At 35.3% G+C, this 14,457-nt stretch overlaps 1 protein-coding gene across 1 annotated transcript in view; it reads left to right on the forward strand.

Moving 5' to 3' along the window:
* CHIC2 (cysteine rich hydrophobic domain 2) overlaps positions 1–13,678 on the forward strand; it is a 31,649-nt gene extending 17,971 nt beyond the window's left edge. The window contains exons 4-6 of the mRNA XM_051619688.1: positions 2,090–2,146; positions 2,313–2,372; positions 5,198–13,678. Of these exons, the coding sequence (XP_051475648.1) occupies positions 2,090–2,146; positions 2,313–2,372; positions 5,198–5,248 (168 nt within the window). The 3' untranslated portion in view covers positions 5,249–13,678. The remainder of the gene's footprint in view (positions 1–2,089; positions 2,147–2,312; positions 2,373–5,197) is intronic.
* The last annotated feature ends 779 nt before the right edge of the window (positions 13,679–14,457 follow it).

A 14,457-nucleotide genomic window follows, 5' to 3' on the forward strand; every position in this document is an offset into this window, starting at 1 on the left:
GAAATTAAATTGTATAGTGATCTTAATCTATTATTAAAAGGTCCTGGAAAGGAAGATTACAAGGTAGATTCAGGTTTTGAATCAGTTTTGCCATTGGTTTAGCAGCGGGTGGGCAGGCAGATGCCTGCTCAGAGTAGAACCTATTGCCATTTTTCACCATTGATAGAGTAGCCTTTCAGAGTCAATGAGCTCTGTCAATGTGAGCTTGTCAAGGCTACAACTTCATAGACCTGAGAGGCGGTTTGAGAGGTCAGCCCTTTTCAGGTTTGCTGTGATGCAAATGAACTTTAATGCTTAAACAACTATTGGAATTTTTATGTCTGCTCCTTGTTCTTTTTTCTTCACAAAGTCATTGACGAGACATTCAGTGCTTTTTAAATTGGAAGTTGCATTGTGCTAAAGACCTAGTACAGATTTACGGAGGGCTGAAAGCAGTTAGATCATGTTCTTTTCATGGTGCGATTAGAATCAAATCGATTTCCCTACAGCCTTCAGCATTCAGATGGCAATTTTAACAAAGCTTGGGGGCTAGACAAGGGACAAAACGACTGAACTGAATGTTAATTACACTCTGCAGCCTTATTTTCTTTTGATTTGGAGCTGACTGGCAACTAAATTAACAAAAGTGTGACCATAACTGCTGCCCTATTTTCATTTAAAAGGAGAGCAGACTCTAAAAGGCTATCTTTACAAAGAAACAAGTGAGGTCTACTGATTATTGTTATAGGGCACTGTCTTTAAAAACATAATAATAACAATAACCCCAAAAATACTCAATTCCCAATTGATGTGATAAATTAGTCTCTGGGACATCCACCTTCTTGTAAATCTTGTGAGTTGTGCTTTTAAAAATATAACAAAAAATCAGTGTAGTGATTACTCATAGATAGCAGTGATCTAATTTTTAAGCATGTCACCACAGTAAATGCTTAGTTGTGTTTTGGTATTAAACTAGAGAGAAATTGGTGTTTGAAAACTGAGGTGTTAATATTTGATGGGCAATGAATAATTTGTTGTCTAACTTATTTTCCTCGGACATTCTTGTTTCTTGTGACAGCATTTAGTTCAATTTGTTAAGGTTCATTTACAGTACTTGTATTTTGTAGTAATAACAGCAAGATGCTTTCTCATCCCTTCCCCTCACCCCTCTCTGCCTTGTAAGGAAGCTGCAGCTGCACTAAGTTGTGTTTGATCCTTGTCATTGCTCTGTCCTTTTGCACCTGCAGCTCTGTTGGTCTCATCTTAACACCTGGCACCATGAATTATCCTCTTTTTATTCATACTCAGTAGCAAATCCCATTTAGAGCTAAGCAGTGTATATTCTGGCAGTCAAATGACCATAAATGTCAGAATGTATTTCTCAAATGTAAATATAGCTGAATAATTATATTCAAAATGTTGTGAAGCTTTACAGCACAGAATGTCCTATAATACTAGCATACATAATCTTAAAAAGCTATGCAGAACAGCTTTCAGGATTTTCTATTTGAAGTGTCAAGTGTGAACAACATAGGCAATAAAACTTTTCTTTAGAATCCTAAATACTGGGTTTGTTCTTTATACAAATAATAGGATATTCATTTTTGCAGTTTACTGTAACTTTCTAAATTTGTTTTTAGTCTCTAAAATCAGGACATAACGAAAGAGGAATGTTTGTTACTTTTGAGAGTATTGTGTATTTGTACTTGACCTACAGCACTGCAAAATAGTTTGCAACCTTTGCCAGTTTAGATGCAGACCCTCTTAAAAGCAGTGCATTAAGACCACTGATACTGGGGAAGCAGTGTTCCTGCTTTTATACTTAGATCGCTTCAGAATTTCTGTGGTGTTAAAGTAAGATGCTTTCTGCTTCTTATAGCAGTTATATAGGAAAGGTATTTGTACCAAAATTGTCGAAGAAAGTTACTTAGGTGTCATAAAAATTTGTTTCTGTTCTAGTTACTGTTTAATACCAGAGTTTTGATAGTTCTACAGACCACCCTGTGCTCAGTCACTGTCCTGTACCTCTCTCCTTTTCACGCAAAAGCAGCTGCAAAAGAGTTTTTCCAAAACCAGTCAAGAGTAAAATTCTTTCTCATTTGTCTTCCAGACACGAAGATCGATTGAGAAGTTATTAGAATGGGAAAACAATAGGTTATACCACAAGGTGAGTGCCGCAGGGAGCAGCTTCGTACTGTTGGAGTTTGAATTGCACAGTATGGAAACAGATGCTTTTGTTGAACGAAAAATATGAAAGGTGGACAAATGGGCTAGTCTGTGTGCTGCAATAAAATACAGCTCATTTTTCTTCTTTTTCTTTCCTCCTTGTCTAGCTGTGCTTGCATTGGAGACTAAGCAAAAGGAAATGTGAAACGAATAACATGATGGAATATGTAAGTTAAAGGGCTGTTTTGTGAGTTTCTCTATTAAATGATCATTTATTTTGCTTCTGATCTTATTCTTTTCATGATTATTAATCAGTAAAGGTGTCAGGAGCTTAATCGCCTGAGTGCAAGGATTTTCTACGGTTCACAGATGCATGGTTTCATGTGCAGGACTGATTTATAAAGTTATGAATGACTTGAAAACAAGGCTTCACTGTGTTCTGAAAAATAATAAATTAATTGCCAAGATAAAATAGCTTGAACATGTGCTGATGGAGTGTGAAATTTTGGATGCTGTATAAAGAATAACCACAACTTTGGTTACGCAGCAAGTCAGATATGGCTGTTGTATATAATGCTAATCAAGTCTAAAAGTATGGAAGAAGACCTTTCAACTAAGCTGTTGGAGCTTAAGAAACCTTTAGCCTTTTCAGTTTTTAACTGCCCCTTACCTCAACTGTCTTGAAAGTATCTTTATCTCCAGTTGGTGCCACTAAAATATTTTTATGTCAATCTCTGGAGTTTTAATTCAGTCTTTGGCTGAGACTCCATAAGCCCTTCTTAGAAATACACAGTGAAGAGCTTATATGGGGTTTAAAACGAGTTATGTCCAATGTGGGATTTCAGTTTGTTTAGCTTGCAACCTTCTTGCTCTTTTTGGTGCTGTTTGTGTTTTCATTTCCAAATATCTTGGAGATGCATAGAATAGCTGCTACCATGAGTATCTGCATAATTTATTTAGTGCTCCAGAAAGCAAGCAATAGGAAGAGTTAATTTTTTTAAAAAGAAGATTAACCTTTCAGAAATATCTGCTGTATTAGTTCTAACTTGTCTGTTATTTTTTCATTATATGGTACTTTGCTCTTTGAAACAACAAAGCTATCATGCATCTAAAAATTTAAGTTATTAAATATTTGGAAATTATATTAAAGACTCTCTTAATTTAATCTTCCTCTTTCCTGTTTCTACATTGGATCTTATTTCTAGCCCTGAAATACAAGATGTTTGAAATGCAATTTTTACAGAATGGCCCTATTCAGTTCACTGAATAAGTAGACTTCCTTAAACTCCTATTCTACAATTTTTTATTTTGTTTAGTTGTGTGAGATGTGAATGAAAATTTGAATAAAGCAAATTGCAAAGTTTCTTTACCTAAATGAATCTTTTCTCATTTCACTGAAAATTTTTGGTTTTGTACTGGAAAACTTTATCGTGTCCAATGTTCTGCAGATTCAATTGAAGAAACAACATGCAATGCTAATTAGTAAATACTGCGGCCCAACAGCATTTACAGATGAACACACATTCTATTAAACGCAATTTAAAATCAGTTGGCCTGTTAACGTTAATAATATGTAAGCATGAGCATATAGTTTTGCAGGATGCAGTTGGAATAATTTCTTTTCAATTTTTTAAACATCTAATATATTATCTCTGGATATATTTAATGAGAAGATTTTTACAAAACTTCTCTGTACCTTTCTCTCATTTTCAGTAAACTGATTTGTGAGTCCCTTTTTAAAAACTACCCTTCATGTTGTGTTTATGATTTAATTTCAAATAATAAACTTCAGTGTTTTCAAAACAGGTGATTTAAATTAGAGTCTTGAACCCAAAACTTGGTGCTTTGCCAACTTAAGGTTCTAAATCCACTGTTGTAGATGCTGAAACAAAACAAAGACAAGTTAGTCTTACTTCATGGCATAAACACAGTGTTCAAGCTTTACTTCTTCCTCCCTTTTGAAACCTTGCTGTAATATCAGAAACTCTGATATTCTCTGCAGCATCCAGTGATTGACTGCAATGGATTTTGAGCAGTTTGCATCACTTCTGAAAATAAGTAACTTCTAAATATCTTCTAAAATAAACTTATACAGCTAATTTTGATATTCATTATTTCAAGTGTTTGCCTCAAAAAAAAAATCAGACTTCATTCTTTTCTGATGTTCAGTATGCTATCAGAGTTCTAAATAGACAAGTTATTTTCTCCTTTACAATCAAAAACAGTTTGAAATTGTTTTTTAATTTTTTAGAAAAGTAACATCCCCTTACAAGTAAATAAAAGCTGTAGTTACATTACCAGGTGCATATATTTGTTTGTTGATGCAATCATGCTGCTGTATTATGACTTGTGCATTTTTTCTCTTCAGAAAGACAAGTAAACATTTACTTTAAGCTCTCTATTTAAAGTAGAAGAAATACTTGGACTGTATTCTAGAGTGTGCCCTACCATGGGTACATAGCTCAGAAACACATAGTTTAAATTTGAATTGCAACATAAGAATAATCAAGCAAAAGCATTAGTCAAGTGTCTTGCTAACTACTTGGAGATTTGTTAGGTATGGGAACTTTGCAAAGGCTGATACATATTTCTATACCAGTTTTGAACTCTAAATATGATTTAGAATGCTATATTAAGGGGAAACAATTTTTAAGTGAAAGGAATTATTTTGCATGCACTGTGTTTTTTTTTTTTTTATGAATACATTTATCTCTTTCATAATATTTTCCTAGTGGAGTAAATTAATTATATTAAAGAATAACTATGTAGTAGATTGTTTCAGTTTGTTTAGATGTGTTAGGTATTGGTAGGCAAACTTTTTCAATTGAATTTGACTCTTAAAGAGTATTTGTTTTCTATCCCAAAACAATTATATCAAACATCATGACCTTTTAATGATCTCCTGAGTAAGAAAAGCACTGTGATCTTTGATTGTCATCAAAGCATTTATGTGCTTAAAAACCAAAAAAGGTGCATGTGAATTGTCATTGTGATAGATACTAGGTTTGTTGGCATCTTCCATTTAATGTATATTTGTTTTCTTTTTGTACAGGTCATCCTTATAGAATTTTTACCAAAGACGCCGATTTTTCGACCAGATTAGCATTAGATTTATTTATAGAGACTTATTCAAGTATGTTGTCTTTCCAATGGTGCCTTGCTTGGTGCTCTCCTGGTGGTGACATAGAATTGGTTCTACAGAATCTTGTGGTGTTTTCATTTTTGTTTTGTTTTTTTTGTTTGTTTGATTTGAGGTTTTGTTCTGTTGGGGTTTTTTGTTGTTTTTTGTTAAATAAGAGCATGTTCTAAGTGCATTTGGTCAAACTCTGCACAGTCATTTCACACAAATGTTACTTACTGCTTAAGTTATTGTTACTTTTACTACTTCTGTTTATTAATGTATCTTAATTTTCAGAGACTTTTGTATGTGTGCGTGTGTGTACATATATATATTACTATAAATACACAGCTGAAAATGGTATACAAGTGAGCAGGTATTTTTTTTAATCTCACAATGACACAACTGATTGACTGTATGTTGTGTAAGTCCTTTTAATTGTTCATTTACATGCTGGAGTACCTTCTAAGATCTTCCTAAACTTTTGTCATTGACTAGTCAGTTGTAAATATTTTTATTTCTTTTTGGGATATTGGCTAACCTCTTCCAGCAAAAGAGGGACATGAAGTTCATTTTGAAACTGTGCTTCTTGGAAACCAAATGTCATTGCATTAGTAGAAATCTGTGCGCTTTTCAGGAAGAAATTCTGTCAGCTGGTTCTGAAAAAGTTCTAATTTAAAGGTTAAAGAAAAAAGCACCAAAATAGAATTATTTTACTCAGACTAGAAGAATCAATGAGAGAATTGCATGCATCCAGTTAGCAGAACTCAAGATCACAAATATATCTTAGTATTGCAGGTTATAATGTAGCTGTTTTAATTCAGGCTAATGCCATATATCAGCTTTATTCCTACTGTTTACCAGACCCTGTACACACGGGTGCAGAAGGACTTGTTTTACTAAAACTTAATAGTCCAAGAGGACCTTTCAGGGTTTTGTTTCTTTGTTTGTTTTAAAGCCACACAAGCAGAAAAAAATGCTGAAAAAAAGTCTTGAAACAGTACAGTTCCAGATGCAAATGCAGATGCTGTGTATTAAAGAGAATCAAAGCTGGGTATGCTGGGCAACAGTGTTAGTTTAAATGTGTTAGATAATTATTTATTTCACCCTTGCTTCTGTTCATTTTGGTTTACAAACCTTATTTTCTGCACAAGTTCAATACTTTTAAATGGATGTACGATGTATGCTTGGGTCAGGACAGTTGTATTCCATTTCCTCTACTTGTATCTTAGTTGTACATATATTTTCACATTGTTTTGGGTTTTTTTAATTGCAACTCAGTCATATTTTAAAATTTGCTTTAGGTATCTAAAATTACTGTACATGAACATTAATGTAAGTTAAGAATATGTTCCTTGTACAGTTGTGGTAGCAAGCAATAATGTGAATATTTGAAAAAACAGATATACTCTGCTTATTATTTGTATGAATTAAAAGAATACCACTACAAGAGTCATCTTCTCTTTTTAATCTTTTGAAAACAAGTTTTATTTCAAGGTAATATATTACAGGTACCTTGATGCTGTAAACTATTTTTCTATGTCTTAAAAATATTTATTCTCTGTAAAATATTCTCTAGTGACTATTCCTAAATTGTTGATAGTGGGAGTGGTCTAGAAAGATTTAAGTTCTCTTAAATCTAAGCCTTCTTTATCTGTTTCCAAAACTCCTCTTTTGCTCAGCTTTTGTCTGTGGATTCCTGCTGTTTACTTTGAAAATAGCTCAGCTGTGCATTTCATACAAGGCTACAAGTATTTTTCTTTGACTTGACAGAATATGATTTTTTAAATAACTGTCATCGTTTGACTCGGGTTTGACAACAATGCTCTTAATCCCCTCCTGCCCAGGTTGGGAAGGAGAGAGAGAAAAAGAGACTTGGCTGGATGGAAAACTGAACTACACAGCTTTAATTAAACACTGATGATAAAAGAAGATATATACAATTATATACAAATATGTTCAGATATGTGCAAAAGCCTCTCACCTCCCCCAATCCCTGGCAACTCCCACAGCATCTCCTGAGCTGGAAACAGTCCTGAGAAATCCCGGAGCTGCTGGAGAAAGCGGAGAGTGATGAGGGTCAGGAGAGCTCGAGCTCAGGGGTTGACGGTGATGGATGGACGGAGTCCTCCATGGACGCCGGCCATGGACAGAAGGGAAGGGAAGAAGAAGCAGGAAGGAAGTTGTCTTCTGTGATCTCTGACCTTCCTCTGAGCTTACATAGATACATGGAATGGAATATCTCTGGCCAGTTTGCTGTCTGTCTAATTCAGCCTCCTGTGGGGGGGGCATAGATCTCCCCATAGTGTCTGAGCTGGCAGATCAAAGATACGACCTTGAAGACCCAGTAGTTAGAAAAACATTTCACCGTTATCAGTCTTAGTTGGAACACTTTGCTACTAGTTAAAAGAAAGCTTACTGAAGGGAAAGAAAAAAACAACAGAAAAAAAAAAAAACAACAGTAAAAGGAAAATTGGCTTAATCCTGGCTCAAAATAGGACATTTACAAATACCAGTTTTGTGCAGCCTCAGTCTTATGGGTCCCACAGTGGTTTCTCTCTAAAGTAACTGGTTATAATTTTTTGAAAATAAATTTCAGTCTTCTTTAGCACAAGTCTGGATTTGCAATGCTCCTCCTCTCACCCAGAAGTATTAGTTATAACCTTGGACCAGCGTCAGCTTGCAAGAGAGGTCAGAGGCCTAATGTTGATGGCAGCTGAAGTTGTGCAGGCTAGAGGTACAGGGGAGAGGTTGGAATTGAACAGAAATTATAACTGGTGATAAATACTAATGATCAGAAATACATACTGATTTCTTCCAGTGTCAGTTTTCAACAAAATGAATATTGAATCATGCAAGGCCTACATTTTATTGTCAAAACTCTCAGTTGACTGTATAGATAGGTTTGTGTCATGGATGCGGTTTTCCACTGGTAGTTCATTAGTGTGGAGGGTCAGATTGGGTATGGCTTGTGATATGTTCATAATAGCACCACAGTCAGCATGAGCTGTTCTCCTTAGTTTACTACCAACATTTTCCATGCTATGTTCTGTGGCACCACAGCTACCACAGCAGCACCCAGACCTACCTACAGTAAAGCTAATTTGTGTGTGATGTGTTGAAACCAGAGCAGTGAATAGTGTGTGGCTTACAGGTTTACAAAGAGTATCTTATTAGTAAAGCTTCCACATAAGCCATAGTGCTGGTAAAGATCTTGACTACTTTTAGGTGCACTTGCAGTCATCTGCTTGGTTAGCATGCATTTCTGTATTTCAACTTAGAAGAAGTTTAACTTCTAGTGTAGGGATCCAAAGGAGAGCTCTGAGCAAATAAAAAGTTAAATCCCTTAATAAGGTGACCAGACTAATTGCCTTTTAAAGCATTTCTGATCTTTTATTTAAACAATGTCTTCAACTGAAAACCATAGAATATGCTGAGTTGGAAGGAACCCGTTAGGATCTTTGAGTCCAACTCCTGTCCCTGTGTTTATATACAGATGAGTTTTGCTCAAAAATGTTACTCTCCTGGTGAGGTAGTACAGGCACCTTGTAAGGTGAGTTTCATATAATTCCTTTCAATTAATTAATTACAACGATGGAAATTTAACATGGCAGGAACTTTAATCAACTATTTAATGCCTGTAGAAGTCATCAGGATTTTCTTTTGGTCTTGTTTCTAAAATGTTTAATCTGTTTATTCTATGTGCTCGTGAGAGATACATGTTAGCTTTTTTTTTTTTTTGTCCAGCTGGCAAAGGATGAATTTGCAATTTTGAGCATACCAGAAACTATAGTAGGACTTCAGGAGATAGCTTACTTCTGGCTAAAATAAATACTGCGTTGTACTAATTTGTTCAGCTTCTTGCAACTCAGCGATTCCTACTGCAGTTTGGCCACAACAACCTCCAGCAGCACTACAGGCTTGTGGAGGAGTGGCTGGAGAGAGCCCAACAGAGAGTGACTTGTGGGTGCTGATTGACAGCTGGCTGAACATGAGCCAGCAGTGTGCCCAGGTGGCCAATAAGGCCAACAGCATCCTGGCCTGAATCAGAAATAGTGTGACCAGCAGGACCAAGGAGGTGATACTGCCCCTATACTCTGCCTTGGTGAGGCTGCTCTTCAAGCACTGTGTGCAGTTTTGGGCACTGCAGTATAGGAAGGACATCGAGTTGCTGGAGAGAGTGCAGAGAAGGACTAATTAGTGATCTGGAGAGCAGGTCTTTTGAGGCGAGGCTGAGGGAGCTGAGGCAGCCTGGAGAAGAGGAGACTGAGGGGAGACCTCGTTGCTCTCTACAACTACCTGAAAGAAGGTTGTAGTGAGGTGAGTGTTGGCCTCTTATCCCTGGTGACCAGCAATAGGACAAGAGGAAATGGGGTCAAGTTGTGCCAGGGAAGGTTCAGATTGGATATTAGGAAAAATTTCTTCACAGAAAGATTGGTGAGGCATTGGGACAGGCTGCCCAGGGTGGTGGTGGAGGCATTAAAAAAACAGGTGCACATGGTGTTTTGGGAAATGGTTTACTTGTTAGGGGCTGTAGGGCTGACAGTTAGGCTTGTTGATCATTAGGGTTTTTTCCAACCTTAATGATTTTGTGATTCTAGATAATCTCTGTTTCCAATGTGACAATACTAATTTACGTCTGTTTCACCTCGAGCCTGAAAAACTAATGGTAAAGGCACCAGTGACTCCCTGTGAAGACTAATTAGTATTTTTAGGTGTAGTAACCTTTGACTGGCCAATAAAAATTTCTGTATTACTGTCATATAATTTAAATATATTATTTTTAATCTTTCAGTGATAGAAATAAGTACTGAAGGAGAAGGGCTTTCTGTTGCACCCTACATGTTGAATTCTGTGGAGCTCATCTGTTCTTAAACATCTATGATTCAAAGTTTATACTGGGATTGGCAAACTTCACCATAAGTTAAAGTCAATAGTTTTTTCATAATAGCTCAGTAATAGTAATTTTAATAAACTATATATGCAAATCCAGAAATTTCTGTGGCAAATCTGAAATTTCCCATGATATTCAAAACCAAGTAGAGTAGATTGTAAAAACTTTTTACAGTACTAAGATGTAAATTATAATCTCTAAATCAATTCGTTAAATTATACTTTTTTGTAAATCTCAAGATCTTGCTGTTTAAATGTAATACTCTGACACACATGCTTACTTGAAAGTCAATTTTCATTATTTTTTTTTTTTCCTAAAAGTCATTATGTAACCATGGAGGTTGTAGGGGGGGAGAGTTTTAAAGTGCAATCTGTAACTGCTTAGAAGCCAGAAGGCGTAGAAAAAGAACTTTTCTTTATTCCCTTCCCCCCACCCTAATGTCTTAATTTTAAATCAGTTCCCTTGTTTTGGGAGCCATTGCTTATGGTTTTTGAGCAGCTGGCAATAATGCAAATTGTTCACCAAAAATCCCCATTTGAATTCTGAACAATTTAAAGAGATCACGTTAATTGGGAAGCAAAAGACTTGTTAAGCAAAGAAAATCCCTGGTTCTTTTAAGTTCTTCCAGCACTGCTGTTGAGTAATTAAAAGAAGGATCCTGATGACCCTACATTAGGTCAAAATCCAAATGATTTTATGTTAAGGAAGTGCTCAATTAGAGAGGTCTCAGAGCCCCAAATGACTTGGATTCATAGTAGCAACTTATTAAGGGTAAGTGGCACTGGCTAGTTTTCTATCCATGACTGAAATATTTCATGTTGCTCTTCAGCAACTTTACTTATGAAAAGAAGGCATTTTAGAAATAAGACCTGTATTCATCACTGCTAATTTGCTATAATTTCTGTGCTTCTCCCTAAAGCCACATTGCATTTCCATCACAGACATCTAAGTGTATGATTGTTATAATGTCTTTAACAGCCATAGTGTAGGTAGAAATATTAACTTCTCAGGGACTAATAGGAAATAGGAAAATGGAGTTAATGACCTGAATACCTATCTGCATGAAGGCTTACTTTGCAAATGGCACCCTAGAAAACTGATTGTAATATGCATGACCATTATGAATGTTACAAATAAACAGCTATGAGAGCTTTCTTTACTCTGTATTATTAGGCTACTGAATGTCAAAGTTGGTTGGATAAGGATAAATGAGTTTTTTTGCTGATTTGGATAGCATGATTATTTATAATGGTGCTATCTTCTTAATTCCTGTGTTTATTCTTTGTATAGTTCTCTCTGTAGGCTGGGTGAGTTGGGGGATACTGGTGTAATGAGAAAACATTCTTCTTAAGTGGAAAAGTTTCCAGGGCAGAAGTACTCTAGGAGCAAAAACTTTCACTGCTGAAAATGTATTTGTTCTTCATTAGTTACAGGTACCTATTTGGGTTGTTGTGTTGGTAACAGTATTTTGTAGTTCATTAATTTTTGAACTTCATCTTTTTACACACTGCTGTTTCATTCAGCAGGAGCTGAATTAGAGACTATTTTTTAAAATTTAAAAAAATGAGTCAGTGCAGGAAACTTTGTATGTTGACACTTGTCCTGGTGTGTGTATCTCAACCACATGACACCTGGATAATGCATAATTTATAAACTAAACATTCTTATTTTATTGGAAGATGTCATTTAAAATATTATTCTACTTCATTTAACACATTAGTATTTCATTAAGATTTATTTCTTTAAAAAAAATATTAATGCATACTTGACTCCTTGGAATACAGCAGACCACTAGGGAATAATTAGTGAAGCAAAGGATGAAACATAGGAATTAGGAGAAGCAACACCCAAAAGGTTGAATTTGAGGATTATGTTTGGAATTACCTGAATGTGATGGAAAATAGTTTTGAGCTGTATGAAATGGTGTTGAATAATGAAAATAAAAGCTAGCAATCCATTTCAATAATTATGTAGACTGTCTTAATTATGTTTTTATTTTAACAAGTGTTTTATTGCATTTCTTGTTATGCTATAATTAATAGACAATTATGCTATTATGCAGATTTTGAGGTAAGCTTCCTTCTAAACTCAGCATCTCTTAGTTTAAAATATCAAGGCCAAAAAGGAATGGCTGATGAGAGCTATACAGTCATTACAAAACAGTCTTTTCCTGAGCTGGAGGCTGTAATGTATGGCTAATTGTTTCCAAAGAAAATTCTTGACTTGTCCAGGCAGCTCCTGTCATGTGATAGTATATCTAAGGACCGGGAGTAAGATCCAGTTAAGATAACCTAAGTTCTGGTAAGATAGACTTTTTTAGTTGTAGCTTTTATAGAGAAGGGAACTATTGACAAATGCTCACTTTTGGAGGGCAGATAGCAGATTGTGTAATGTTTATGGAAACATACTTGTTTGTTTGTTTGTTTTGGTAGTTTTTCTGTTACAGTGGCTTGGGTTTGTATTTTCTTTTTTAAAATTACATTTAGAAAATTTTCAAAGTAGTCACTATTTTTAGTGATTCAGTGTTTAAACTGATTTCATTGTACCAATATAAATGTCTCAGTCATCCACTCTAAATGTTTATCTCTGATCCTTCTGTACTTGCAACAGGCTTTCTAATTTGTTAGGATATGCGGTGTTATACATACTTGTTTGTCTTCTCAACGAACAGTTTGGTTCAGTGACATTACGAGGAATGCAGAGTAGTTCCTGATGTGAAAAGTGTAACTTGAGTTCTTGTTTTCAGAAAAGACTGAGAATGGCACTCAGAATATGAAACTAATTGGAAACGTAAATTTTAAAGAGAATAGTAAACTACAAAACAGTGCCTAAATGTTTGTGCTAAAGTAGCCCTGTGTAATTCATATTGCTTTAAAAGAATTTGCAGGGAATTGCATCAACTATATGTACTTGGGAAAAACCCGCTAAATGTACAAAGAAGTGGTAGTAATTAAGCCACTGAAGGGATGTTGTCTTTCAAGAAGGCAAACTTAAAAAACAATTTTTTGGACTATGTTAGGCAGAAAATCTGTAAGTAATAATTTAACCTAGAACTGGATATTAAGGAAGCTGCTCTTTATATAATAGAGACTTGATAGTAATTCTGCCTGTTGGGTGTCTCCTCATGAAGAGTTTAGAAAGATAGGGTTGCTGTGATTTCCACTATTGTAACATTCCTCTTCAAATATTTTAAGTCCAAGTGAAAGGCTGAAAGCCTAGAGGCCAGTACTGTGTTCACGAGGTGTGCAGCTTTGGGAGGAGAAGATAGGAAGAAAAGGTGATTTTTTTTAATTTTTATATTTTTAAGGGTGAACAATTGTAAATATGCATATTTAAGAGTATTTAACGGTGTCTGCTAAATTACTGAAGTTAATCTATTGTTGAATTATAGAATAGTATTTACTACATCAGGATTGTTTTTTCCTGACCTGACCCAGAATTGGAATGGACTCCAATATAATTTTTTTTAAGCATTTCTTAAGTTGTATGTATTATAAACTAATAAAATAATTGTTAACCTATCTACTAAGCCTTGCTCTTTTTCCTCTACCTAATACGTTGTGGGGGTGGTAGGCAGGGGAAGGAAAAGAAAGAAAAATTCCACAAGCTTCTCCTTTAGGATATAATGGTCTCTTCTAATTTCCACTTGATACTTTTAAGTCTAAATTAGAAAACTAAAAAAACTAAAAAAAAAAAAAAAAAGAAATAAAATTATTTTGGTAATTTAAGTGACTCTAGGACTAGAGTTAACAAATTTAGAGGCATTGCCTGCCTTAAGTGTTTCAAACTGCCTTTTCATCGAGTCTGTGCATTTCTTTAAGCTTTTCAAGCCCTAATGGTAGCAGGATTTATATGTATTGCCATTAGGGTTGAATAGTAACGCTGAAGCTGTTTGTAGGCTTTTTTTTATACACTAGTGCACTCAAATAATATATACTTTCCGTCTAGTTAAGACAGCCGCCATTTGCTTAGAAAAGAATCATTGCCATGTATGTAATCCCAGTATTTTTTAAGACGGTCAGATACGAAATGTTGGCTAACCTGAACAACCAAAGCGAGTCCTGGGCTCTGCAGTGCTCTCTGGACAGTCTTGGTTCTCATCAGCCAGTTAGTTTTATTTGCATGAAACGTTTTACCGCCCTTTGGTTACTCTAGTATGGAAATCTTAACAGCCTCTTTATAATGTGCGGGCATGTGTATGATATATGTTTTATGTATATATATGTGGACGTGTGTTATATATGCACGTGGATAAGAGTGTGTGTGCGTGGGGAGGGTGCTCCTGGTTAGGCGCTGTGAA

The sequence above is a fragment of the Apus apus genome, chromosome 4 (genome assembly GCF_020740795.1).
Source record: "Apus apus isolate bApuApu2 chromosome 4, bApuApu2.pri.cur, whole genome shotgun sequence".
Classification (NCBI taxonomy): domain Eukaryota; kingdom Metazoa; phylum Chordata; class Aves; order Apodiformes; family Apodidae; genus Apus; species Apus apus.